Genomic DNA, 27199 nt, shown 5'->3' with positions numbered 1-27199 from the left:
TGGGGCTACCCTTGTGCTTGATCCTAAACTAAACTTCAATTAGTATAGAATATGGCAGCCAGATTGGTCTCAGGGACAACTAGAACAGACCATATAACACCAATCCTAAAATCACTTCACTGGCTGCCTATTAGTTTCTGGGCCCAGTACAAGGTGTTGGTGATCACCTTTACAGCCCTAAATGGCTTGGGTCCAACCTATCTTCAGGACCGCCTCCTTCTGTATAATCTACCCCACGCACTTAGGTCCTCTGGGAGGAACTTATTGCAGCCTATAAAAGTTAAGCTGTCTGCAACCATCCAGAGGACCTTTTCGGCAACCATTCCCAGATGATGGAATGGCCTGCTAGACGAGATCCGTCATATAACCACCTTAACAGCTTTAAAAAAGTTGTTATTATTAACATTTATTTATAAAGCGCTGTAAATTTACACAGCGCTGTACATACAATCTTTTTAATTGAGACAGATCTCTTCCAGCAGGCTTTTCCTGACTATATAACCGGCTACCAAAAATAAAACCTAACTTGTTGACCCCTAATTTTTGCTGCACTCACTGTCTGTTTGTTGTGTACTATTTTAAGTTATGTTTTATATTACAAATCATTTAATTGTATTTTAAAGGGGGTGGGATTGGGGGATATGGTATGTATATTTTAATGTTGTAAGCTGCCCCAGTTGCGTTGCACAGAGGGGTGGGACAAAAATAATTTATTATTATTATTACTATTATTATTAGTGGTCAGGCCTTTTCATTAAGACCAAAGAAGCTCAGAGTCAATTATGCAAGTGAAACACAGATAAAGAAAGTTACTTGGACCAGATTTTTTTTCCATCTTAGCCTACTTCACAGAATTGCTGTGGGGACAGAATCAGGGAGGTAGAGAGTACCATTTTATTGCTACTTTACCGATGTATTGATTTCTTTCATTTATATGATGCCTTTCTTCTGGAGGGAGCTAATAAAAGAAGTCAGTTAAAACCTAACAATACAATTTTTTAAAACAGTAAAAAATCATATTTAAAACACTAACATTTAAAAAGCATATGAAAGGTTAAAGCAATAAAAAATGTTCCATACCTGTTTAAGAAAAATATTAATTGCCAGCCAACAAATAGTTGGAGAGACCTTTTTCCACAAGAAGAGAAGGTGGAGTGGGGCTTTTGCTTCCTTTTCTCAGCCTTGTAGCTGCAATATATTAGCAAATTCAAATGATTATTGTTTCTAATATTTATTTTATTCATTTGTATCATGCATTCCTCCTTTTGATGGAAAACAAGACAGCTAACAACATATTTAAACAACTGAAATTAAAAGCAAATTAAATTCCATGCCATTAGCAGAGCTACAGACAAAGACAAGGACTTTCTGGCATTCTTGAGCCCAGCCAGGCATAATGGTTTCAGTGTTGGACTATGACTCTGGAGATCAGGATTTGAATCCCCATGTGATTGCATGACTGTGCAGAAATATCCAGTGCTATAGCGCTACTGTTGCATTACCTGTCATTACTACAATTTTGGCTGAATTGGTCCTTGTGTGATAATCTCCTATGACTCTGGAGATCAGGATTTGAATCCCCACTTGGCCATGGAACCCCATTCGGTGACTTTGTGTGCAAGTCACACTCTTTCAGCTTCAGAACATGGCAATGGCAAACCCCTTCTGAAGAAACTTGCCAAGAAAACCCTGTGACATGGTCATCCTAAGTTGGGAGCCACTTGAAGGCAAACAACACACAACAAAGTATCTTAAGACAAGCGTGCCTGGCTCCTGCACAAACAACAAAAGGGATCTATCTCCTCAGAGAGAGTTTTGAACCCAGGGAAACTCACTCTTGCCATTCAGATTTGTTGCTTTCTCACATGAACAGCTACTGACCAAAGGTCCAAAAGAGCTATATATCCCTCTCACCCAGCCCTTGGAAAATGTAGGGCAAGTACAGGACCCCCTTGGCCTCCTTTTTTGGGTCCCATTTCCAAGGGGCCATGAATAGGCTTTATATCCTGAGGTTTTAATGGCACTCTCTTCTGCCTCCCAAGAAGTGGGTTTATCCCCCCCTAAAAAAAGCCCAGGCTAAAATACAATGAAGCCCCATCTGAGCCTGAAAGGGGCTCCTGGCCCCAAAGCCCTTTCCTCCCTCCTCTGGACCCTTTTTCCCTGCCCAGAGGGTCTCCCTCCCTCCATCTCCCTCTCTCCCACCAAAGAAGGAAGGAAGGAAGAAGGGAGGGAAAGAAAGAAAGAAAGAAAGAAAGAGGAAGGAAGGAAGGAGGGAGAGAGAGAGAGAGAGAGAGAGAGAGGGAGGAAGGAAGGAAGGAAAGAGAGAGAGGAAGGAAGGGAGGGAGGAGGGAGAGAGAGCGAGAGAGGAAGGAAGAAGGAAGGCGGGATCCCTCTCCCCAGCTTCTCTGCCCCTTTGCAACCCTCCTGGGGGGTCTCCTCATTCATGTCTCACCTCCAGATCCTGGCTGGGAAGAGGATTCGCACTCAGAGCCGGAAGAGAAGGGGAGGGGACTTGCCTGGGAGGAAGAGCAACCTTTCCTCCTCCTCATCATCCATTGTTTTTACCTCTCTAGGAGCCCATTTCCTTCATATTAACCCTTGCGAAGCCAAACAGCTACATTTTCCTCTGGATATAGAGGATCTCTCATCGTTTTGCTTCCTTGGGGGTGACTTTGTTTCATTTACTGGTGGATTTCAGTGAACAAAGCCTCTCACACAGAAGTGCCTTTTCCAAAAGCGTCCCTCCTCCTCCTCCTCCTCCTCTGTCCAGCTGGAGGCCTTTTTAAGCAGCATCCGCATTGAGGTTGGTCAAAGAGGGATGGAGAAACACTGGCTTTCCAGGTGAATCTGCAGCATCAGCCTCTCTGCAGGAAACAAGACTAAAAAGCTGAAGTTGGGAAAGAGTTTACTATGGGTGATTCTTCCTTAGCTGAGTATGTGCAAAGTAAATGGCAGCTCCCTCCATAATCCCTGACTGATCATATCTGAAGGGCAAAAGAGAGGGAAAGGGGGAGAGCAGAGAAGCCTCACCCAGCTAGTCCCTGCATGCTTTAAAAAGCATAGATTTTGAAATTTGGTGGTCAAAGTGGATAGAAATCATAAGGAAAGTGGAGGATGGCGAAAAGAAAAGTCACCCCTGTATCCCTCTAGGAAGAAACCTTCAAGTGTTTTCTAGGAGCTTCAAAATGTTGGGCTCATTTATGCCAAGCAGACTAGATTGTCAGTTTTCATGGCTGCTTGGGGAACTCCAACCTAGATTGCCAGAAATCCCAATCCAAGGCTGTAACAACAACGCACTAACTCAAAGGCAGATTTAAATAATAATAATAATAATAATAATAATAATAAATATTTTTATCCCGCCCCTCTGCGCATCACAATCGGGGCGGCTTGTAGCATTAAAATACACAATCCATATCCCCCAGTCCCACCCCCCTTAAAATGCCATTAAACAATTTGCAATATAAAACATAACTCAAAACAATACACAATAAAATAACAGTAGTCACAGTAGGCCTGTGGCTAAATACACGGGGAGCGCCAGTGTGGTGTAGTGGTTTGAGTGCTGGAGTACCAAGACCAGGGTTCGAATCCTGGCTCATCCATGGAAACCCACTGGGTGACCTTGGGAAAGTCACACTCTCTCAGACTCAGTGGATGGCAATGGCAAACCTCCCCTGAACAAATCTTGCCAAGAAAACCCACATGATAGGCTCACCTAAGTCAGAAATGACTTGAAGGCACGCAACAAGGAAAGTACACAAATCACAACTCTGAAATACTTGCTGTTTTAACACTATAAAAGTAAGGCTCACCTAATGTCAAGGCCTTTCGGTGTGTGTGTCTCCCTCTATTCCTGGCTTTTATGTGTTCAAATAAAAAGCTATCATCTTTTCCCCCTTTATCCTTTTTGTCTGGTTCTTTGCAGCTAGACGACTAAAAGAAGGGGCTTCCTATCAGCTCCTACCACTCACCTTGCCAAATAACAAAAGCGCTGGTATTTATTATTATATTATTATTATTAAACGTTATAAAGCGCTGTTTAGACAGCGCTGTGCATAAAATAAAATAAAATAGACCAGCCAGTGGCGTACATTCTAGAAAATAGAATATAATACAAAATTAATACACAATATCATTCAAGAAAAATTACCATTCTTGGGCAAAGTGATTGAGAGGGTAGTCGCCCTCCAACTCCAAGCTGTTTATTGATGAAACCAATTATCTGGACCCATTTCAAACTGGCTTCAGGGTGGGATACGGAGTTGAGACTGCCATGGTCGCCTTAGTTGATGATCTCCATCTGGGCATTGATGAGGGAAGTGTGACCTTGTTGGTGCTCTTGGACATCTCAGCGGCTTTCGATACCATCAACCATGGTATCCTTCTGGAACGCCTGAGGGAGTTAGGTATCAGGGGCATTGCGCTCCAGTGGTTCCATTCCTACCTCATGCTCTTCTAAGTGAGAGCTGACATCTGGCGTCCCTCAGGGCGCCATTCTGTCCCCCATGCTGTTTAACATTTACATGAAGCCACTGAAAGAGATCATTCGGAGACATGGGGTATGCTGATGACACCCAAATCTATTTCTATGTCTCCAACTGCAGTGACTAAGGATGGCATCTCTTCTGTGGACGCCTGTGTTGAGTTGGTAATGGACTGGATGAGGGAAAACCGAATCAAGCTGAATCCAGAGAAAATGGAAGTACTCACAATAGGTTCCCCAAGTCCAGGGATGGCCAGAAGCACCTGGTACCAACTTCGGTTGATATGCCAACTGCGTCCCTACCTGGACCAAAAGGACCTTGAAGCAGTGGTACTTGCACTGGTAATCTCTTGTCTTGATTTCTGTAACGTGCTCTACATAGGGCTACCTTTGTATCAAGTTCAGAAACTTCAATTGGTGCAAAATGTGGCAGCCAGATTGGTCACATGAACACCTAGGTCAGACCACATAACACCAGTTCTAAAATCTCTTCACTGGCTGCCGATTAGTTTCCGAGTGCAGTACAAAGTATTGGTTATTACCTTTAAAGCCCTACATGGCTTGGGCCCGAGTTACTTGAAGGAACGAACGCCTCTCCCTACACAATCCGCCCCGCACTCTCAGAACAACTGGGAAGAATCTATTGGATTATTATTATTATTATTATTATTAACCTTTATTTATAAAGCGCTGTAAATTTACACAGCGCTGTACATACAATCTTTTTAATTGGACGGTTCCCTGCCCTCAGGCTTACAATCTAAAAAGACACGACACAAAAGGAGAAGGGAAAGGTGGTGGGGAAGGGGCATCTCTAGTAGGATAATACATATAAAATACATAGCAATACAGGAAATGATTCAATAAGACAGGCAAGAAAAGAACATCAAATAGCAAGTGACAATTATGCAATGCCTGGGAACGCTGCCCTGAACAGGATGGTCTTCAACTCTGTTTAGAAACTGGTTAAAGAAGTGATGGCTCTTGCTTGTGGGGGAAGGTTTCAGGAGTGAGGGGCAGCGAGTGAAAAGGGGCGAATCCAAGATGGGGCAGAGGAAATCCTGGGCTGGGACAGGAACCCTTGACTACCAGAACGGAGGGCCCTGGTGGGAAGGTGAGGAGAAAGAAGGTCTGATAAGTAAGGAGGGACCAGTCCATGGAGGGCTTTAAACGTCAACAGCAGGAGCTTATACTGAATGCAGAAAGGGAAGGGGAGCCAGTGGAGGGATGCCAACACAGGAGAGATGTGGTCAGAGCAGTGGGTGGATGTGATAATGCGTGCAGCTGAATGCTGGACAGAAATTAAGGGACGGAAGTGAGAAAGAGGAAGCCCTGCCAGAAGGATGTTACAGTAATCAAGTCGTGATCTATTTCCCACAGCGCATTTACTGATATGGCTCTCAAATTGTGGAATGGCTTGCCAAAGGAGATCCGTCTTATTACCACTTTAGATGCCTTCAAGGAGGCACTCAAGACGGATCTCTACTGGCGAGCCTTTCCTCCAGATCTGATATAACAGCTTCAAGATGACACTTCATTCAGAGCATATATGGGAAATTAGATGCTGATATTGTACCTGTTTAGGTTTTTTGATGTGTTTTTAAGATTTTATATCATCAGAATTTATTTTAACTAACTGTAATTTTAATATATATAATGTCTCTATTCTTACTATATCTATAATTCTTGATCTCTCCAACTATAGTCTCTAACAATCAAAATAAATCATATCTTGACATTAAATACAGAAAATTTATCTGATAGTATGAACCAGATCAATTATTCTTTTTCCCCCAAATGTCATCCGTAGTTCTTAAATCAAATCCTCAAATATGTCCTTTTATAGTCTGTCTAAAAAAAAAGTTCACATATTTTCCCTTTTCTCCTTATGATAGAATGTAATCTACCTGTATTCTCCTTATTCTATTTTCCCTTCCCATAACTTTGAAATTCTTGTAAATTGTTCCTCCTGGTCAGTAATATTTCTTTTAATCTTAATATTTAACCCTTCTTTTCTTAAGATCTTTCCAGGACTTTATTGTAATAAGCTCTTATCAATACCCCATTTTTTCTCCCAATATAATACAATTGGTAACCATTCCTTTTTGACTTTGTCTAATCTATTGGCATCTATCATGTGTGACAGTCTATCCATTTCTCTAATCTCGTTAAATTTTAAAAACCAATCATCTATACTTAATTCTTCCTCTGATTTCCAGTTCTTGGCGATCATTAACCTTGCAGATGTAATAAGGTAAAGGATAATTCGCCATTGTTTTATCTCATCTTGTGGCTTCAAGACTGATGTCGTATTTAATCAATATAAATCAGGTCTTTTTTTGCATTTTATATTAAGCATTTCCTGTATTGTCTTATGTATCTTATTCCAAAAAAGCTTACATATTTCCACCACATATGTATCATTGAACCCTTATCTTTATGACACCTCCAACAGGTATCATTTTTTAATTTAAGCATTTTTTTAGTCTTGCTGGTGTGTAAAACCATTACTTACTTTTTAAAAGTTCTCTTTCAGGTCTTGGCATTTAGTAAATGCCTTTGTCCTATTCCATCCTTTTCCCCATGCTTCTAGTGGAATTTTATGTCCTAAACCTTTCGCCCAATCTGTCATGTATTGCTTTATGGGTTCTCTCTCTAGTTCTCTACTCATAAATAATTTGTAGTATTTTGCAATTTTTTTGACATCTGATTTCATAATTATTTCATCTAATTCTGCTTGCTTAGCTTCTATACCTTCCATTTTTATATCTGTGTTAAATCTATACTTTATTTGCAAATAACTATACCAATTTAGTTCCTTCCCTTCTTCCATAAGTTCTTCTCTCGATTTTAATCTGATTTATTGTCATTCATTACTTATAACTATATCTTTGTATCTCAGCCATTTTCCCCCTGAGTCCCATCTACCAAAAAAAGCTTCTTGAGATGAGACCCATAATGGTATTCTAAAATAGAATTTTGTTTTTATAATTTTCCATGTTTCCACTAAGACTCTCCTTATTGGTTTATTAAAGAAGTCTTATTGACTATCATTTTGTTATACCACACATACACGTGCCAACAAATCGTAGTTCTGCAGCTTCCAGATTTAACATTTTTCTGTTGTCTTGTATCCATAACATGTTACATGCCCATCTGTACACATTTAAGTTTGGTAATGCGCATCCTCCTTTTTCTTTACTTTTCTTCAAGTTCAACCATTTAATTCTTGCCTTACCTCCCTTCCAAATAAATCTTCGCAGCTCCTTATTCCATTCATTAATGATTTTTAAAGTAATATTAATCAGCAAATTAATCATTAAAAATATAATCTTTGGAAGGATGCCCATTTTTATTGCTGCGATTCTACCAAGGATGGATAACTTTAATTTATTCCATCTATTTAGTTCCTCTTGAACTTTTTTCCATGTTACTTTATAATTGTTGTGATATAGACTGATATTATTTTTAGTCAGCCAAATGCCTAGATACCTTACTCTATTCGCAATTTGACAGCCTGATTTGTGTTTCAATTGTTCTTCTTTTTTTGACAAATATTTAGTCAATATCCAAGATTTTGCTTTATTAATTTTAAATCCTGAGAATCTTCCAAAGCGATTCAACTAATATATGAGATGTTCTATACACTTTATAGGATCTTCTAATATTACCACTATGTCATCTGCTTACGCTCTTACCTTTATTTCTTCACCTTTTATCTTCAGGCCTTTTATTTTTGAATTTCCCGATTTGATTTAAGAAGTATTCTAGTACAATAATAAATAGTAAAGGCGACGATGGACATCCCTGTCTTGTTCCTTTATAAATTTGGAATTCTTTAGTTATTTTTCCATTAATTTTTAAAAAGGCAGATTGATTGCAATATATTTGTTTTAAACTATTTATAAAGTTGTCACCCATATCCATCTGTTCTAACAAATCCAGCAGAAATTTCCAGTTAATACTGTCAAACGCTTTTCCCGCGTCGATAAAGAGGAATGCTACTTTTTTTCCGTTGCGTACATTATAAAAATCAATTGAGTTTATTATCGTCCTGGTATTATTTCTTATTTGTCTTCCTGGAAGAAACCCATTCTGATCATCCTTTATTATTTCTGATAAGATTTTTACAGTGTATGGGCCCATACAGACAGGCCAAAATAAAGCTGCTTGGGGTCACTTTGGAGGTATGCTGTTTAAATGAGTCCAGAAGCCACGCCAAAGCCATGCTCCAGTCCTAAGGACTGGAGCATGGCTTTGGTACGGGTTCTAGACTCTTAGGACGCATGCATCATTTAAACAGCATACCTCCAAAGTGACCCCAAGCAGCTTTATTTTGGCCTGTCTGTATGGGCCCTATATCTTATAATCATTGTTTAGTAATGAGATGGGTCTATAGTTACTCATTTGTTTCTCATCCTGTCCTTCTTTTGGTATTAAAGAAACTGCTACCCTTCCCCAAGTTTTGGGTTTTCCCTCCTTTCCATTACGTTAAAGATATTTTTTAATGGTTCCATCAGTTCATTTACAAACATTTTATAATATTTACTAGTGAAGCCATTCAATCCTGGAGACTTCCCATTCTCTAATTTAGAAATTGCATTTCGTATTTCTTCCATCGTGATCTCAGCATTCAATATTTCCTTCTGTGATGGTGATATTTTTGTTATATTGGTATTTTTAAACATTTCCGTTAACTCTGTATTCCACTGTGCTGTCTCTTCTTGTTGTTTAAACAATTATTTATAATAGTTTATGAAGGCTTTTGAAATATTTTCCTGGCAAGTAAGATTTTCCCTCTATCATCAATCCTTGTAAATGTTTTCATTTCCCTTTCCTTTCTTAGTCTATTTGCCATCCATTGACTTATTTTGTTAGCATTTTAAATTGGTTTTCCTTGATTCTTTTTAATTTTATAGCTATTTCCTCTGTTATTCTTTTTTTTTTTTTGCAGTTGACTCTGTAGTAATTTTATTTCATTCATTATTTTCTTTTTATCCCTTGTTTTAGTTCTTCCTCCTTCTTTTTAAGTTCATTCTTGAGTCTTATCTCTTTCTGATTTCCATCTTTTTTAACTCTGATGTTCTCTGCATCAGCAATCCTCTAGCATATGCTTTGTTAGTATCCCAAATTACTCTCATCTTTGTATCGCTACTTCTATTTTCCTGGAAGAACCATTTTATTTCCTTTTTCATTCTAGCCACAAAGTCTTCATCATCTAATATCTCATCTTTTAATTTCCAGGTAAAATTTTTATTCCACATTGTTTGTATTTCTAATTCTATCATGTTATGGTCTGACATATTTCGAGGCCATATATCCATATTTTTTGTTTTTGTCACAAGCACTTTTGATAAAAAACGTATCTAATCTAGAGAAAGACTGATGGGAACCTGAGTAATAAGTAAAACCATGTTTATTATTATAACAATTTGCCCAAACATCAACCAATTTAAACTCTTCTGTCAGGTCAAAAAAACTTTGGGGTAGTCCACCTTGCAATTTTTTAATATTTTTATTTGATTTTCTGTCTCTTTGTGGTTTCATAACCCCATCGAAATCTCCTACTAAAATCAAATTATCTCTATTTATATCCCTTAATATATCATTCAATTTTAAAAAAATGTTTCCTTCTTTTTCCAACAGACCATATATATTTAGCACTGTACATTTTATTGTTCATTGTTATCTCTATACAAACAAATCTGCCATCTTCATCCTTCTTTAGTAATTTTGTTTCATATCTCTTATTGACAAAAAATAACCGCTCCTCTTTTTTTCTTTTTGGTTGCAGCATAGAATGATGTCCCTAATTTTTTTTTATTCTTCAGATATTTGGTATCCCTTCTCTTATTTCCTCTTATTAACTGAGACTTCTCTTCCAGCTGAAACTCTTTCCGTGCTTCGAGCATTTGAATGGATTCTCCAAGGTGTGAGTGGTTTAATGAGAAGTGAGGTGTGCCTTCTGATGGAAGGTTTTCTTACACTCCAAGCACTTCAGTGGTTTCCCTCCTGGGTGAGTTACTTGATAATGAATTAAGTTTCTCTTCCAACAGAAACTCTTTCCACAATCTAAACATTTAAAGAGTTTCTTCTCATGTGAATTGAATGATGCTGAAGGAGATTTATCTTCTGCCTGAAGCTCTTTCCACACTCCAAGCATTTACCTGTATATGGTTTCTCCGTTGTGTGAGCTGCTTGATGACAAATGTGGCTTGCCTTCAGGCAGAAACTTTTTCCACACTCCAAGGACTGTAATGGTTTCTCTGCTGTGTGAGCTGTTTGATGATGAATGAGACTTCTGTTCTAGCTAAAGCTTTTTCCGCACTCCAAGCTTTTAAAAGGTTTCTCCCCTGTGTGGGTTCTTTGATGACGGGTGAGGTGTGCCTTTCGACTGAATTTCTTTCCACATTCCAGGCATTTAAATGGTTTTACTCCTGTGTGAACTTTTTCATGATCAGTGAGGTATGACTTCTTCCTGAAGCAGTTTCCACACTCCAAGCATTGAAATGGTTTCTCTCCTGTGTGAGCTGCTTGATGACGAATGAGGCTTGACCTGTGGCTAAAGCTCTTTCCACACTCCAAGCATTTAAAAGGTTTCTCCCCTGTGTGGGTTCTTTGATGACTGGTGAGCTGTGCCTTTCGACTGAATTTCTTTCCACATTCCAGGCATTTAAATTGATTTACTCCTGTATGAACTTTTTGATGATTAGTGAGGTATGACTTCTCCCTGAAGCAGTTTCCACACTCCAAGCATTTAAATGGTTTCTCTCTTGTGTGGGTTCTTTGATGACTGGTGAGGTGTGTCTTTTGACTGAATTTCATTCCACATTCCAGGCATTTAAATGAATTTACTCCCGTATGAACGTTTTGATGATCAGTGAGGTATGACTTCTGCCTGAAGCAGTTTCCACACTCCAAGCATTTAAAAGGTTTCTCCCCTGTGTGGGTTCTTTGATGACTGGTGAGGTGTGTATTTCGACTGAATTTCTTTCCACATTCAAGGCATTTAAATGGTTTTACTCCTGTGTGAACTTTTTGATGATCAGTGAGGTGTGACTTCTGCCTGAAGCTGTTTCCACACTCCAAGCATTGAAATGCTTTCTCTCCTTTGTGACTTGTTTCATGCTGAATGAGGCTTGACTTGTGGCCAAAGCTCTTTCCACACTCCAAGCATTTAAAAGGTTTCTCCCCTGTGTGGGTTCTTTGATGACTGGTGAGGTGTGTCTTTCGACTGAATTTCTTTCCACATTCCAGGCATTTAAATGGTTTTACTCCTGTGTGAACTTTTTCATGATCAGTGAGGTATGACTTCTGCCTGAAGCCCTTTCCACACTCCAAGCATTTAAATGGTTTCTCTCCTGTGTGACTTGCTTGATGATGAATGAGGCTTATCCTCCATGGAAAGCTTTTTCCACACTCCAAACATTTAAATGGCTTCTCTCCTGTGTGAGTTGTTTGATGATAAATCAGGCCTATCTTCCAAAGGAATCTCTTTCCACACTCCAAACACTTAAATGGTTTCTCCTCTATGTGAGCTGCTTGATGAAAAAGGAAGCTTGGCTTCTGGGTAAAGCTCTTTCCACACTTCAAGCATTTAAAAGGTTTCTCCTCTGTGTGGGGTTTTTGATGACGGGTGAGGTGTGCCTTTCGACTGAATTTCTTTCCACATTCCATACATTCAAATGGTTTTACTCCTGTGTGAACTCTTTGATGATCAGTGAAGTGTGACTTGTTCCTGAAGCCCTTTCCACATTCCAAACATTTAAATGGTTTCTTTCCTGTGTGAATTGCTTGATGAGAAGTGAGTTGGTTCTCCTCCCTGAAGCTCTTTTTACACTCCAAGCACTTATATGGTTTCTCTCCTGTGTGAGTTACCTGATGACAAATTAAGTTTCTCTTCCAACGGAAGCTCTTTCCACAATCTAAGCATTTAAAGGCTTTCTCCGCTGTGTGTGTTAATTGATGACAAATGAGGTCTTTCTTCCAACTGAACCTCTTGCCACAGTCCAAACATCTAAAAGGTTTCTCATCAGTATGATCTGCCTCATGGCATGAGAGGTCTGTCTTCTGACTGAAACTTATTCCACACTCCAAACATGTAAAACATTTCTCTTCCATGTGGGATCTTTGATGACATGTGAGGTGTTCCTTTTGACTGAAGGTCTTTCCACACTCCAAGCATTTGGGTGGGTTCTCTCTTCTGTGGATTGCTTGATGATAATTGAGCCTTGTCTTGTAAAGGAATCTCTTTCCACACTCCAAACACTTAAAAGGTTTCTCTCCTGTGTGAATTGCTTGATGACAAAGGAGGGTTGTCTTCTGTCTGAAGCTTTTCCCACACTCCAAGCATTTAAAAGGTTTCTCCCCTGTGTGGATTCTTTGATGACGGGTGAGGTGTGACCTTCGATTGAATTTATTTCCACATTCCAGACATTTAAATGGTTTTACTCCTGTGTGAACTCTTTGATGATCAGTGAAGTGTGACTTGTGCCTGAAGCCCTTTCCACACTCCAAACAGTTAAATGGTTTCTCCCCTGTGTGAGTTGCTTGATGATAAATGAGGCTCCCCCTCCTACGGAAGCTCTTTCCACATTCCAGGCATTTGAGAAGTTTTTTACCTCTATGTCCTGCTTCATGGGAGCTCTGCTGTGTCTTCTGACTTGGGCTCTTTCCACTGTCCAAGCCTATTAAGGATTTCTCCCCTGAGTGTAATCTTTGGTGTGACATAAGCTGTGAGCTACATCTTAAACTCTTGCCACATTTTAAACATTTAAATGGTTTCTCTGCTTTTTGAGATATTTCATGAGAAATCAGTTTTTTCCTGTAACTGTCCATGCTTCTATTTTCACCATCCTTAAGTGATTTCTCCTCTATGTGAGTTCTCCTGTGAAGATTAAGGTTTGCTATGCAGCTGAAGATTCTCTCACACACAAGACATTCACTTCCTTCTTCATTCCCATTCATATCATTGCCTGGAAATGAGAACAACAAGTGGTCAAAGCACAAGAGAGAACAACAAAAAGAACCCACCTCACGCCCCCTCCCCTCCAAAAATCCCCTAAAATAAAACAACTGCTTAATGGATATTAATGTCAGCAGACTACTGGAAAGACAAATGAGACACCTGAGCTTTCCTTTGATTCTGCTGGGAGTCCTGTGGCAGAGACTGCGTGAAGCAGAAAGTTCTTTGGAGGAACTCATAGCTTCTTGTATCTATGAAAGCATGAACCCAAGAACCATCCTTTCTCTCAACCAAGCTCAACTGGGCTTGGTGCCAAAAGAATAAGAGGTAAGGTGTATGGTACTCCTGCTTAAAAAGTAATGTGAAAGGAGAATTGTGCAGCGGCCCACAACAGCTACAACAACCCTCCTCCTCCCTCTTATTATTATTCATTTCTATCACGCCTGTTTCTCAAAAATGAGACTCAACACAGCTTACAACATATTTAAAAACAACACATGCTAAAGGTATGCATTCAAACTATTTAAAATGCAACAAACATGAAAGACATTAAGATAGATTATATGACAAACCTTAGTAAGAACTTCCCACAACATTAAAAGTCCACCCCAGTCAAGTTAAACGATCCAATCTTTCATTTTTATTGGTCATTGGAAAGAACCAAAGCAAAAGATGGGGAGATAAAGTAGGTTCTTTCATGGCACACCTCTGAGACAGGGCAGTTCCCAATAGAGGGCTACAAGCTTAGCAGCCCATCTGAAGCTAACATCATCCACATTAGCCTTGAACCGAGGTTGGCCAGCTTAGGACTTTCCGTGAAGAGATCTCTGAAACCAACCCGGCTGGAAAGGGACAACTTAAACTGCTGAAATGCAAGAAGATGGCAGGAAGAAGCAATAGTGTTTCACTACCACTTGCAAACTAATTTGATCTAGCATGAGAAAAAGGGAGCCTTACCTAGGGAGGCCACCATCTCCAAATTCTCCTCCATGACTTCCCTATGCAAGGCCCTTTGGTCTGGATTCAGCAGGGCCCACTCCTCCTCACTAAAATACACAGCCACTTCCTCTAAGGTAACCTGGAAAAAGAAATGATAGCTTCAGCAAACATGCAGAGGCCTATTAGGAATGAAAAGAAAGCAGGTAAAGGTGACTTAATTTGTTGCATAAAGACACTAAGTGCCACTGTAGTTGGAAATTTTGACTGCAAGAAAGGAAAAGGGAGTGTTCCTACTTGGCCCAGAGAGAAGAGCAAAGACCCAGGGCACCCAGCCTGAGCCTTTCTTGGCCCTCTACCTGATCTGGGCTCACAGACGCTGTTCTCAGTGCATCGACAGTAAGAGATGAGCTGTAACATATTGGCCATGGCTGTGTTTGGATACCTGGTGGAAAACAAAAGGAAAAACTGTTCCCTCTGCTTCTGACTGACTTGTTTTCGTATTCATCCAAACAAGGACAAAGACAAAAAAGACAAAAGAATTTTTAGAGACTTGGAATGACCAAGAGGTGGATTGGAGAACAAGAAATTATTATCATTTATTCTTTGTTTATATAGTGCCATCATTGTACATGGCGTTTTACAATTCATTTTTATTGGTCATTGGAAAGAACCAAAGCAAAAGATGGGGAGACAAAGTAGGTTCTTTCATGGCACACCTCTGAGACAGGGCAGTTCCCAATAGAGGGCTACAAGCTTAGCAGCCCATCTGAAGCTAACATCATCCACATTAGCCTTGAACCACGGTTGGCCGGCTTAGGACTTTCTGTGAAGAGATCCCTGAAACCAACCCAGCTGGAAAGGGACAACTTAGACTGCTGAAATGCAAGAAGATGGCAGGAAGAAGCAATAGTGTTTCACTACCACTTGGAGACTAATTTGATCTAGCATGAGAAAAAGGGAGCCTTACCTAGGGAGGCCACCATCTCCAAATTTTCCCTTATGACTTCCCTATGCAGGGCCCTTTGGTCTGGATTCAGCAGGACCCACTCCTCCTCACTAAAATACACAGCCACCTCCTCTAAGGTAACCTGGAAAAAGAAATGATAGCTTCAGTAAACATGTAGAAGCCTATTGGGAATGAAAACAAAGCAGGTAAAGGTGATTTAATTTGTTGCATAAAGACACTAAGTGCCACTGTAGTTGGAAATTTTGACTGCAAGAAAGGAAAAGGGAGTGGTTTTCACTTGGCCCAGAGATAAGAGCAGAAAACCAGGGCACCCAGCCTGAGCCTTTCTTGGCCCTCTACCTGATCCGGGCTCACAGACGCTGTTCTCAGTGCATCGACAGTAAGAGATGAGCTTTGACATGTTGGCCAAGGCTGTGTTTGGTTACCTGGTGGGAAATAAAGGGGAAAACTGTTTCCTCTGCTTCTTACTGACATGTTTTCGTATTCATCCAAACAAGGACAAAGTCAAATAAGAGAAGGATTTTGGGAGACTTGGAATGACCATGACGTGGATTGGCGAGCAAGAAATTATTATCATTTATTCTTTGTTTATATAGTGCCATCATTGTACATGGCATTTTACAATTGAAAGACAAGAAAACAATTATAAACAAAAATTATGTAAACAGAAATATATGCCAAGGAAAACTTGATGTATAAAGTAGCTTTACAGGGAAGCCCTCAGAAGGGCACAATATCACTGAGGACTCATTGGCATTTTCTGGGCATGAATGTCCAGCTGGAGGTGCAAAGGTTTCTCTAACCCTAGCACATGGCAATAAATACAGTGCAAGTCCCAGGCTTTTCTCATGTGGAGACAGTAAAAGCTGAGAACAGTTAAGGTATCAACCTGGAGAACCAGCCCTTCATCTGTCCTTATACCTTCTGCCGGTTTTGAATCTTTGCTAAGAGATGCATCAGCTGGGTGTTTCCTTCTTTGTAAAATTCAAACCCCCTCCCTACCCCTTTTCTTTTCTTTTCTTTACGCATAATGGCTCTTCAAAGTGCAGGTTTGAAACAGAACTCCTTAATCATTTATTGGAGACTGACCCCTTCCCCAATGGGCTCCTCAGGGGAGCAGATCTACACTCCTATTATTTCAGGCACACTCAACCCAGGGAGATTAAGATGGGAAATGTCCTTTGATTCTTTACCCATTATGGTGATGCTTCTGTCATCTGGCTGTACCATCCACTTGCACAGGACTCTCTCTCCAGAGTCTGAGAGAGCCTTCTCTGCCACAGGAAAGTCACCAGCCTCTTCTACAACGAGCCCCTTGGGGGAGAAAAAGTACCAAGTATCATAAAGAGACAGATAGATAGTTTATTACTTAGACCAAAGACCATTGCAAACAAAACATACAAGCTTTCACAGAAGTGTGATTACAGAATCAACATTACAATTAACTAAATAAACAAAATATATACCTATGCATAAGATACATGATTTGCAATATGAACCAGATCACACTGTAATAGGAAAGAGAGCTTATTAACCATTGGTGTTATAACAAAAAGCATTTTCTACATTCATATCCTCAGGTTTCTGTCAGTTAAGATCGTCTCCATCTACACCTGGGAGCATTTGTTGCAAATACAGCTACCCTTTGGTTGATATATTGATTTGTTGATTGTAACAAGAATTTCTTTCACATCCCAGTATTTCATTTTCTTTAGGAAAGTTTCCAAATAACTTTCTCTAATACCAGCATATATCTGGCACTCAAGTATATAATGAGCCAAATCCTCCAAAGCTGACTCTCCACAGATACACAGCCTTTCTTGAACTGGGGAACTATAAAACCTTCCCCATTTCATCATTGCGCCCATTTGTACAAAACGTGAACGTGTAAAGGCTTTACATGATTGCATTGGCAGAGATATTGTTCCATATTTTTCACATTTATGTTCACATTTCACACTGGCTAACCATTTCACTGTTCCTATGGTTGTTAGGGCAGAAAGATCAGAAAATATAAAGAACAAGGAGAGTCAGGAATTACTAGGACTTTCTCACCTGCTGCTCTTCCTGCTTCTTCTCCTCTGCCTGACTCAGGAGGAAGCCTTCAGCCAGGGCCACCGCCTGGAAACTGGTCTCTGCCCCACATTCCCTGACCCAGCTTGACATCTCTGGGGGAAGGACAGCCAGAAATTGCTTCAAGATCACCAGGTCCAGGATCTGAGCCGTGGTGTCTCTCTCTGGCCTCAGCCACTGATGGCAAAGAGCATGGAGTCGGCTGCAAACTTCTCTGGGCCCTTGGTTCTCCTTGTAGCAGAGCTGCCTAAAATGCTCCCACTGTACCTCTGAATGGAACATATCTTCTGCCAGGCTCTTCTGTGTGGTTGCTCTGCAGAATTCCCCACTGCTCCCAGCTGGAAGATGTAGAAGGCTTTTTCCTAACTCAGGGGCAGTTGAGCTTTGCATCTCCATCTTGACTGGTGCTCTAAGACCATCAGCACCACGTGGGATTTCGTTTCCTTTATTGGACCATCAGCAGCACATGCGACTTTGTTTCCTTTATCTCTTCCACTGTGAATACATGCTTCGTATTATTATTATTATTATTATTATTATTATTATTATTATTATTAATTTCCTCTGTTCCTTGGCAACAGATGGCCAAAGCAAGATGGCCTACAGTTCTCTTCTGCCTGTTGCAAGATCTTCCCTCGAGGCAAAAGTCTGGGAATGCCAAGTCCTAGAAAGAAAAGAAGACATTTTGTGTATGAGGCATGCTAAATGCTCTCTTGAGGTGAAGAATTTGCTCCTTCCCTCTTCTTCATAGAAAACCAACACTATGGAGTTTGTCTCATGGGTGAAATCCTGTGCAGAAATGAGATTTAAAAGCTAGACAAAACCCACAAAAGTGGGTTGATTTTCACACACATTGTTGTTAAACTTGTGTTAACCCAAATGGAAAGTAAACAAAAGCTGCTTCTTTTTACTTTTGGGATTTTCCAAAAGTAAAAAGGAACAGCTTTTGTCTATGTTCTGTCCATCTTCTGTTTGGGTTAACACAGATTTATCAATGACGTAGTGTGAAAATCAACCTGCTTTTGGGTTTTGTTTTGTTTTTCTAGTTTAAACCCCCATTTCTGCACAGGATTTCCTCCATGTGTTAAACTCCTAAGACTGAAGGGAAAGATAGGTGACTTTTCCTTCTGGGTCACAGAGTGAAAACTCCCTACAACCCAGCATTAATCCAATAACCCAGCCTACTTCACAGAATTGCTGTGAGGACAGAATCTGGGAGGCAGAGGCGGGATACAAACCGCCGCTTTGCGGTGCTTCCCCGCCGCCGCCGTTTGCTTCGCGCGGGAGCTGCAGCAGCCAAACCGCGCGGCTCCCGCGCGGAGCAAAAAAGAAGCTCCAAAATGGAGCTTCTTTTGGAGTCGCGTTTGCGACGTAGCGAGGCGCCAGGGGCGCACTCGCTACGTCACAAAGGACGCGACGCGTACGGACGCTCAGCATCCGATACGTCAAGATGGCTGCGCCCGTATGAACAGGGCGCCGCCATCTTGTACGTATTCAATACGTATTAGGGTTAGGGGGGTACGGAAGCACCGCCCCTTCCTAACCCTAGTACGTATTGATGACGTACTATTTGGCGGTTTGTATCCCGCCAGAGAGTACCATTTTATTGCTATTTTACCGATTTATTGATTTCTTTCATTTATATGATGCCTTTCTCCTATAGGCAGCTCATAAAAGATAAACAATAAAATTTTTAAAACAATAAAAAACCATATTTAAGACAGAATAACACGTAAAAAGCATACAAAAGGTTACAGCAATAAAAGAAATGTTCCATGCCCCTTTAAGAAAAATATTAATTGCCAGCCAACAAATAGCTGGAGAGACCTTTTCCCTCAAGAAGAGGAGTCAAGGAGGAGTGGGGCTTTGGCTTGCCTTTCTCAGCCTTGCAGCTGCAATATATTCACTAATGCAAATGATTATTGTTTCTAATATTTATTTTATTCTTTATATCATGCATTCCTCCTTTTGATGGAAAACAAGGCAGCTAACAACATATTTAAACAACTGACATTAAAAGCAAATTAAAGGACTTTCCAGCATTCTTGAGCCCAGTCATGCGAAGTGATTTCAGTGTTGGACTATGACTCTGGAGATCAGGATTTGAATCCCTATGCAATTGTGTGACTATGCAGAAATATCCAGTGCTACAGCGCTAATGTTGTGTTAGCTTTCATTAACGTGATCATTGTGATTATTGCTGGATTGGCCCTGATGAGATCCTCTCCTCCTGGAGCTTAGTCCTAGGCCTGCATTTTCTGTTTCTGGTCTCAGTTCAGATGGAAGGGAGGCTATCTGCAGACAGACACAGTCCCCCTTTTGGGCCAAGTTCCCAAAGTCAAGGAAAGGCAATGTCCATTTGCAACTCAAAGAGGATGTTTCCTTGCAATCCAGCAGGTCTCCTTCCTTTGTGGAGCCACAGGCTCCTCCTATGTAATACTAATAGTAATAATAATAGGATTTATTATTATTTATTAATGTAGGCAGAGAACCCTGCGTCTCTCAAGAAGTCTCTTCATGTTGTGCATCAGGAAAACTTTAGGTCATCCAGAGGCAAAGCATGCCGGTCCAGTCCCAATATTAGAAGAAATTGCTTTTCCTTTCCTAGAGGTAGAAGCCTCCAAGAAATTCCTGAAGAAACCTGCCAAGAAACCCCTGTGACATGGTCACCATCAGTTGGAAACCACTTGGAGACAAACAACACACAACAAAATGCCTCCAGACATTGTGGCTCCTGCACAAATAACAAAAGGGACCTATCTCCTCAGAGAGAGTTTTGAATGCAGGGAAACTCACTTTTGCCATTCAGATTTGTTGCTTTCTCACATGAACAGCAACTGGTCCAAAAGAGCTATATATCCCTCTCACCCAGCTCTTGGAAAATGTAGGGCAAGTACAGGACCCCCTTGGTCTCCTTTTTTGGGTCCCAGTTCCAGGGGGCCATGAATAGGCTTTTATCCTGAGGCTTTAATATTATACTGTCCTGTCTCCCAAGAAGTGGGTTTATTTCCCCCTAAAAAGCCCAGGCTAAAATACCATGAAAGGGGCTCCTGGCCCCAAAGCCCTTTCCTCCCTCCTCTGGACCCTTTTTTCCTGCCCAGAGGGTCTCCCTCCCTCCATCTCCCTCTCTCCCACCAAGGAAGGAAGGAAGGAAGGAAGAAGGGAAAGAAAGAAAGAAAGGAAGGAAGGAGGGAGAGAGAGAGGAAGGAAGGAAGGAAAGAGAGGAAGGAAGGAAGGAGGGAAAGAGAGAGAGAGAGAGAGGAAGGAAGGAAGGAAGGAAGGAAGGAAGGAAGGAAGGAAGGAAGGAAGGAAGGAGCGAGCCCTTTCCCCAGCTTCTCTGCCCCTTTGCAACCCTCCTGGGCTCCTCATTCATGTCTCACCTCCAGATCCTGGCTGGGAAGAGGATTCACACTCAGAGCCGGAAGAGGAGAGGATGGGAGGGGACTTGCCTGGGAGGAAGAGCAACCTCTCCTCCTCCTCCTCCTCCATTGTTTTTACCTCTCTAGGAACTTATTTCCTTTATATTAACCCTTGCGAAGCCAAACAGCTACATTTCCCCCGGCAATAGAGGACCTCTCATCTTTGCTTCCTTGGGGGATGACTTTGTAAAAACATTTATTACATATCCTGGTGGATCTCACTAAACAAAAGACTCTCACACAGAAGGGCCTTTTCCAAAAGCGTCCCTTCTCCTCCTCCTCTGTCCAGCTAGAGGTCTTTTTAAGCAGCATCAGCACTGAAGTGGCCAAACAGTTACCTTTTCTAGCCCACATTTCACTAGCTTGTTTGCAAGAATGTGGGCCAGACAAGGTAACTGTTACATGGATTTGTAATTGGTTGACTGGGCGAAGCCAAAGGGTGCTCAACAATGGCTCCTTTTCATCCTGGAGAGAAGTGACCAGTGGGGTCCCACAGGGCTCTGTCCTGGGCCCAGGGCTATTCAACATCTTTATCAATGATTGGATGACAGAATTGTGGGTATACTTATCAAATTTGCAGATGACACCAAATTAGGAAGAATAGCAAATATCCCTGAGGACAGGATCAAGATGACCTGAAAAGACTAGAAAGCTAGGCCAAAGCTAACAAAATTAAATTCAACACAGAGAAATGTAAGGTCCTGCACTTAGGGCAGAAAAATGAAATGCACAGATATAGGATGGGGGAGACCTGGCTGAATGAAACTACATGTGAAAGGGATCTAGGAGTCCAAGTAGACCACAAGATGAACATGAGTGAAAAGTGCGATGCGGCAGCTAAAGAGGCCAATGCAATTTTAGGCTGCATCAATAGAAGTATAGTGTCTAGATCAGGGGTAGGCAATCTTTTTGAGCCGGGGGCCGGGTTGCTGTCCCGCAGACAACTGGGGGGCTGAAGCCAAAAACTAAATAATTAAATAATTTTTTAAAAAATTAAATATATAAATAAACCAGGACAAATGTAGGACAAAATTTTCAAATGGAAGACACTTTTTTTAAAAAAATGGAGGACATGCAAAAAAAAATTGCTGATTTAAAAAAAAAATGTTAATATAAATGCATGTTTCTGAGACTTCTATAGACAATTGCCCCCCAAAGGCCCCGGCGGCAATCGGCGGCAGGACTGGGCTGGGGCTGGTCCCAAGGCCTTGCCGGGCCGCATCCGGCCCACGGGCCGCAGGTTGCCTACCCCTGGTCTAGATCAAGGGAAGTAATAGTGCCACTCTATTCTGCTTTGGTCAGGCCCCACCTGGAATATTGTGTCCAGTTCTGGGCACCACAATTCAAAAAGGACATTGAGAAACTGGAGCGTGTCCAAAGGAGGGCAACTAAAATGGTGAAGGGTCTGGAAACCATGCCCTATGAGGAATGATTCAGGGAGCTGGGGATGTTTAGCCTGGAGAAGAGAAGGTTAAGAGGTGATATGATAGCCCTATTTAAATATTTGAAGGGGTGTCATATTGAGGAGGGAACAAACTTGTTTTCTGCTGCTCCAGAGAACAGGACCAAGAACAATGGATGCAAGCTGCAGGAAAAGAGATTCCACCTCAACATTAGGAGGAACTTCCTGACATTAAGGGCTGTTCGACAGTGGAACAAACTCCCTCAGAGTGTAGTGGAGTCTCCTTCTTTGGAGATCTTTAAGCAGAGGCTAGATGGCCATCTGTCGGGATGCTTTGACTGAGATTTCCTGCATGGCAGAAGGGGTTGGACTGGATGGCTCTTGCTGTCTCTTCCAACTCTATGATTAAACATTACATTTCCTGGTGGATCTCAGTAAACAAAAGCCTCTCACACAGAAGGGCCTTTCCCAAAAGCGTCCCTCCTCCTCTTCTGTCTAGCAGGAGGCCTTTTTAAGCAGCATCTGCATTGAAGTGGCCAAGGAGGGATGAAGAAACACAGGCTTTCCTCAGCTTCATTTTATGACACAAAATCTTTCAACTTGTCAATAGCTGTCACCTCAGATATATACATATACACACACACACACACACTTGTCCCTCCATATTCGCTGGGGTTAGATGTACAAGACCCCCGTGAATATGGAAAAAAACCAAATAAGAAAAACACAATGTTTTGACCTGAGGGAACACCTCTCTAGGAATCTCTAGGTCCTCCAGTGCAATTCTGTGGTCAACGTCTGCCAGACATAGACCATAGAACTATGCTGAGGAGCTACAATGGCCTAGTGGAGTGTTCTCTCTAGTAATCTCTAGGTCAGTGATGGCGAACCTTTTAGAGAATGAGTGCCCGAGCTGCAACCCCAATCCCACTTATTTATCGTGAAGTGCCGCGTCCCTCTGACTTTCCAGTAACAAACTCTGGCAAACTCTATGCTGGGGTGACGGTACATGTGCCCACAGAGAGGGCTCTGAGTGCCAACTCTGGCACGCGTGCCATAGGTTCGCCATCACTGCTCTAGGTCCTTCAGTGCAACTTTTAGTTAAAGTTGACCATAGAGTTGCACTGGAGGACCTAGATATTCCTAGAGAGGACATATTAATCAAATCTGTGAATAATCAAATCCGCAAATATGGAGGGATGAGTGTATATTCTAAACAAAGGAATAAATCAGTGTCTGCTCCTCATTTGACAAGTCAGCCCTCTGTGTGTTGTTTCATGGGAAATAAGGTGGGTTTTTTACTGCCAAATTTCCTTTTGTGTGCCAGGCACTGAAATGGTTTCTCTTCCACACTCCCAAGATTTCTAATGTTTTCCCCCAAAGTGAATTTTTGTATATCTCAGGCTGAAATTCTTTACTCTCTTTTGATTGTCGTAGGCTTTAACTTATGGCGATCCTATAAAGGAGAGACCCCCATGAAGACCAGTCATCAAAAGCCCTGCTGCTCAGGTCTTGCAAACCCAGACCCACGGCTTCCCTGATTGAGTCAATCCACTTGGAATGAGGTCTTCTTCATTTCCTACGGCTTTCCTCTTTCCTGAGCACTGAGTCATTGTATCTCAGGATATGCCCAAAGTATGATAACCTCTGTTTAGTCTGTTCTTGTCTAGGAGGAGTTCTGGTTTGATTGTATTACGTTTTGGGCTCTCCAAGGGATCCACAGAACTCTCTTCCAGCAACGCATTTCAAATAAGCTGATTTTCATCCTGTCAGCTTTCTTCACTCTCCAGTTTTTAATTCTATGCACAGAAAATGGCACACATTATTCTGATTTGGATATTTTTGAATTTTTCATAAGTTTATTTTTCTTTTATTTTTAAACATTGTTATTTTTATGTATCATTTTATCTGTTCTGACCTTAGTATTTTTATTTATTTGTGAACTTAATCTAGTTCCTTCTTCGCTGCCCTTCCTAGGTCCAAAATGCACTGCAGAAATAATCCAGTTTGAAACAACTTTAACCAATGCTAGGGAATTCTGGGAATTATAGTCCTGTGAGACATTTTAGTCTTAGCTTTTTGTGTTTTTTTCAGGCTATGTGGCCATGTTCTAGAAGAGTTTATTCCTAAGGTTTTGCCTCTGTGGCCAATGAAACATCAGGAATAAACTCTTTGAGAACATGGCCCTATAGCCCAAAAAAATCCACAAAAAGCTATGGATGCTTCAACTTCACATTTTAGACTTCTCTGGTGCCACAATAAACTACAATTCCCAGGATTCCCTAGCACTGAGCCAGGGCAGTTAAAGCTGTCTCGAACTGGATTATTTCTGCAGTGTGTTTTCGACCCTTGTATTCTTTTATTTTAGTTACATTCATTTTAATTAAGGCAAAAAAAAAAAAAAACCTTAGTGAACAATATATTCCCTTCAAACCAATAGTTGAGATTTGTAAATGGAATTAAATACAGGTCGTCCCTTATAAGAGGCCTGACAATACCTCATCTCTTGAAATAATATGAAGCATTTCAGTATAGGTGCTTAAAGTAGGCAAAACATCCACCTGGGTACATCTAAGCAGACACTTAGCATACACTTCAGATCATTTATTTTTATTTAATATTTGTAAACACCATATTAACGTAATAAAACCTTTTACTGGGGAAATGTCATTTACAAAAGAATAAAAAAGACTCTTTCCAAGAATTGAGCACAGATACTCCTTCCCCAGAGACATGTCTTCCCACACAGTTTCAAGGGTTCACTCTCCCACAAAAACCTGTTTCTTCTGCTACCTTTTCTCTCAGCCTTTTGATGAAAGAAAACAGGGGCAGCAGTGCAACTCCAACCTATTAGCAAAGTTCACAAAGCTTAAGCAGGGTCCCAAATTTGAAAGCTCAGTTTTGCTTCTCCCTCGTCGCCACCATGTGCTCCAACACTTTGCTCCAGTTTGTCCAAAAATAATGTCGGTCTGAGCTGCAGAAGCGATGTCCTGTGCCCAAGCCTAGCACAGGTTTTCCAAATGCCACTACTACAGAAAGATACTGGCAAGGGAGAGAACTAACATGGGCAGGGATAGTTTTCACCACATAAAATGATCAGAGAGGCTTTGTGGTGGTCTTCTGGGGACCCTGAAAAGATGTTTAATGTAATCCTCATCTCCACCATGTAGCTAAAGACCGCTGGTTCCCTTGTCTTTCCTGCACACCAATGCTTTGACTGAAGGCCCTCCTGCCGCCCCTTTTTCCTCTCACTGCCCCCCTAATGTTCCCTTTCCTCCTCACCATCCCCTGGATCTTTCCGCTGTCAGGACCATGTTGAAAAGGGTCTGATAAAATGACAATGATGTGGCCACTAGGGGGAGCTGTTGTGGAAGTTATTAACAGCTCTAGTGGCAGTTATATGTGTCAGCATTTAGACAGTGCATCATGAGAATGTTGATGCAACTGTCAACTAACATTCTGAACTGTCACTGAGAGACAGAGAGATGCTTGGAGTTACTGTGGCTGCCTCAGAGGTTGTGTTTATAGTCGGTTGGTTGGTGGAGTAAATGCACAGATATAGGATGGGGAACACCTGGCTTAAGGAGACAATATGTGAAAGGGATCTAGGAGTCCAAGTAGACCACAAGTTGAACATGAGTCAACAGTGCGATGCAGGAAAAGAGATTCCACCTCAACATTAGGAGGAACTTCCTGACAGTAAGGGCTGTTCGACAGTGGAATGCACTCCCTCGGAGTGTAGTGGAGTGTCCTTCCTTGGAGGTCTTTAAACAGAGGCTGGATGGCCATCTGTCAGGGATGCTTTGATTTGGATTTCCTGCATGGCAGGGGGTTGGACTGGATGGCCCTTGTGGTCTCTTCCAACTCTATGATTCTTGATTCTATGATTCTATGAACTTGATGAGTATCCAAGACAGATGTATGATAATCAATGTAATCTTTGTAAATAGTTATGTAACAAAGATTAAAGAACCCTCTTCTTGAGAGAAACCTCATTGTCCAGAGATTCATTCCTGTGTGAGAGGAAGTCTGCCTACGCAACTAAGATTCTTCAGATTCCTTCTTCCTGGCGTCCTGTTGACGTGGTTCAACTCTGCAGGTGGTCGTGGTGGACACAGTGCGTCTTTCCATGCCCTAACATCCACTGCCCCCTGGGGGCATACTGCCCACTTTGGGAATCACTGATCTAGATTGTGGTGCTATATATCAATGGATGAAGAAGGAGCCAATTTATCTCCAAAATTTAGCTTCTTAAAACAATTTTAGCATGCATCTCCATTCAATATGATCAAAGCCCTTGAAGGCATGGAGGAACAAAAGTGTACAGAGGGACAAAAGTTTTAATTTTTTGGAGAGGAGGATGATGTTAAGAGTTCTTAACTAATCTGTCATTTGGTACTTTACTATAAAATCTGTGTGAACTGGGGGCTATTTAGTTATCAATAAAAAACATTTAATCTTTTTGCCAAAAGTAGAAGTTAGAATTCTATAATCTTGATTTATGCATATATATGGTAAAATCTGAGTTTCATCTTCTCCTGCTTTGGGTATAGATACCACTTTGAATGTTTTGTTGGTTTCTGGGTGTTTTCCTTCTTCTAAGGCTGCATTGAAACACTGGCATAGCTAAGGGGTTAGAATACGTTCAAATGCTTTGTAGAATATTGAGCCAAATCCATTGCTCCCTCGTGATTTTCCAGGCTTAAGAGAAAAATGACTACCATGATTTCTTTAAGGGCAATGGGGCTCTTTAGTTTGTTTTTATGATGTTCACTGAGATTTTGTTTAGATTAAGAGAACCGAGAAAGTTATCTAAATTAATTATGGAGATAATTACTGATTTATATAAATTAGAGTAAAATCAGATGAGATGTGGATGAGACATCTCCAAGCCTCCCTATCCTCCCCTGCTCTACCTCAGTCCTGGAGATTCATGCCCATGACCTGC

At 41.2% G+C, this 27199-nt stretch overlaps 2 protein-coding genes across 3 annotated transcripts in view; both read right to left on the bottom strand.

Moving 5' to 3' along the window:
- Window positions 1-1166, bottom strand: part of LOC149320536 (zinc finger protein 202-like) — a 68633-nt gene extending 67467 nt beyond the window's left edge. For both annotated transcript variants that reach the window (XM_089503731.1, XM_089503730.1), the window contains exon 1: window positions 1081-1166. The gene's annotated coding sequence lies outside the window, so the exon portion shown is untranslated. The remainder of the gene's footprint in view (window positions 1-1080) is intronic.
- A 7725-nt stretch (window positions 1167-8891) lies between these two features.
- On the bottom strand, window positions 8892-20832 carry LOC149320535 (uncharacterized). The gene is made up of 6 exons (XM_089500409.1): window positions 20811-20832; window positions 17413-17925; window positions 16551-16671; window positions 15697-15782; window positions 14409-14529; window positions 8892-13461 (listed from the first exon to the last, which is right to left on the bottom strand). Exons 2-6 carry the CDS (start codon window positions 17824-17826, stop codon window positions 10793-10795), a joined length of 3411 nt encoding a protein of 1136 aa, XP_089356535.1. The 5' UTR covers window positions 17827-17925; window positions 20811-20832; the 3' UTR covers window positions 8892-10792.
- Between the last annotated feature and the right edge of the window lie 6367 nt (window positions 20833-27199).

This window comes from Sceloporus occidentalis, unplaced genomic scaffold (assembly GCF_023333645.1).
Source record: "Sceloporus occidentalis isolate IW3139 unplaced genomic scaffold, rSceOcc1.0.p SCAF_1, whole genome shotgun sequence".
Classification (NCBI taxonomy): Eukaryota; Metazoa; Chordata; class Lepidosauria; order Squamata; family Phrynosomatidae; genus Sceloporus; species Sceloporus occidentalis.
This window is presented reverse-complemented; position numbering and strand designations above follow the sequence as displayed.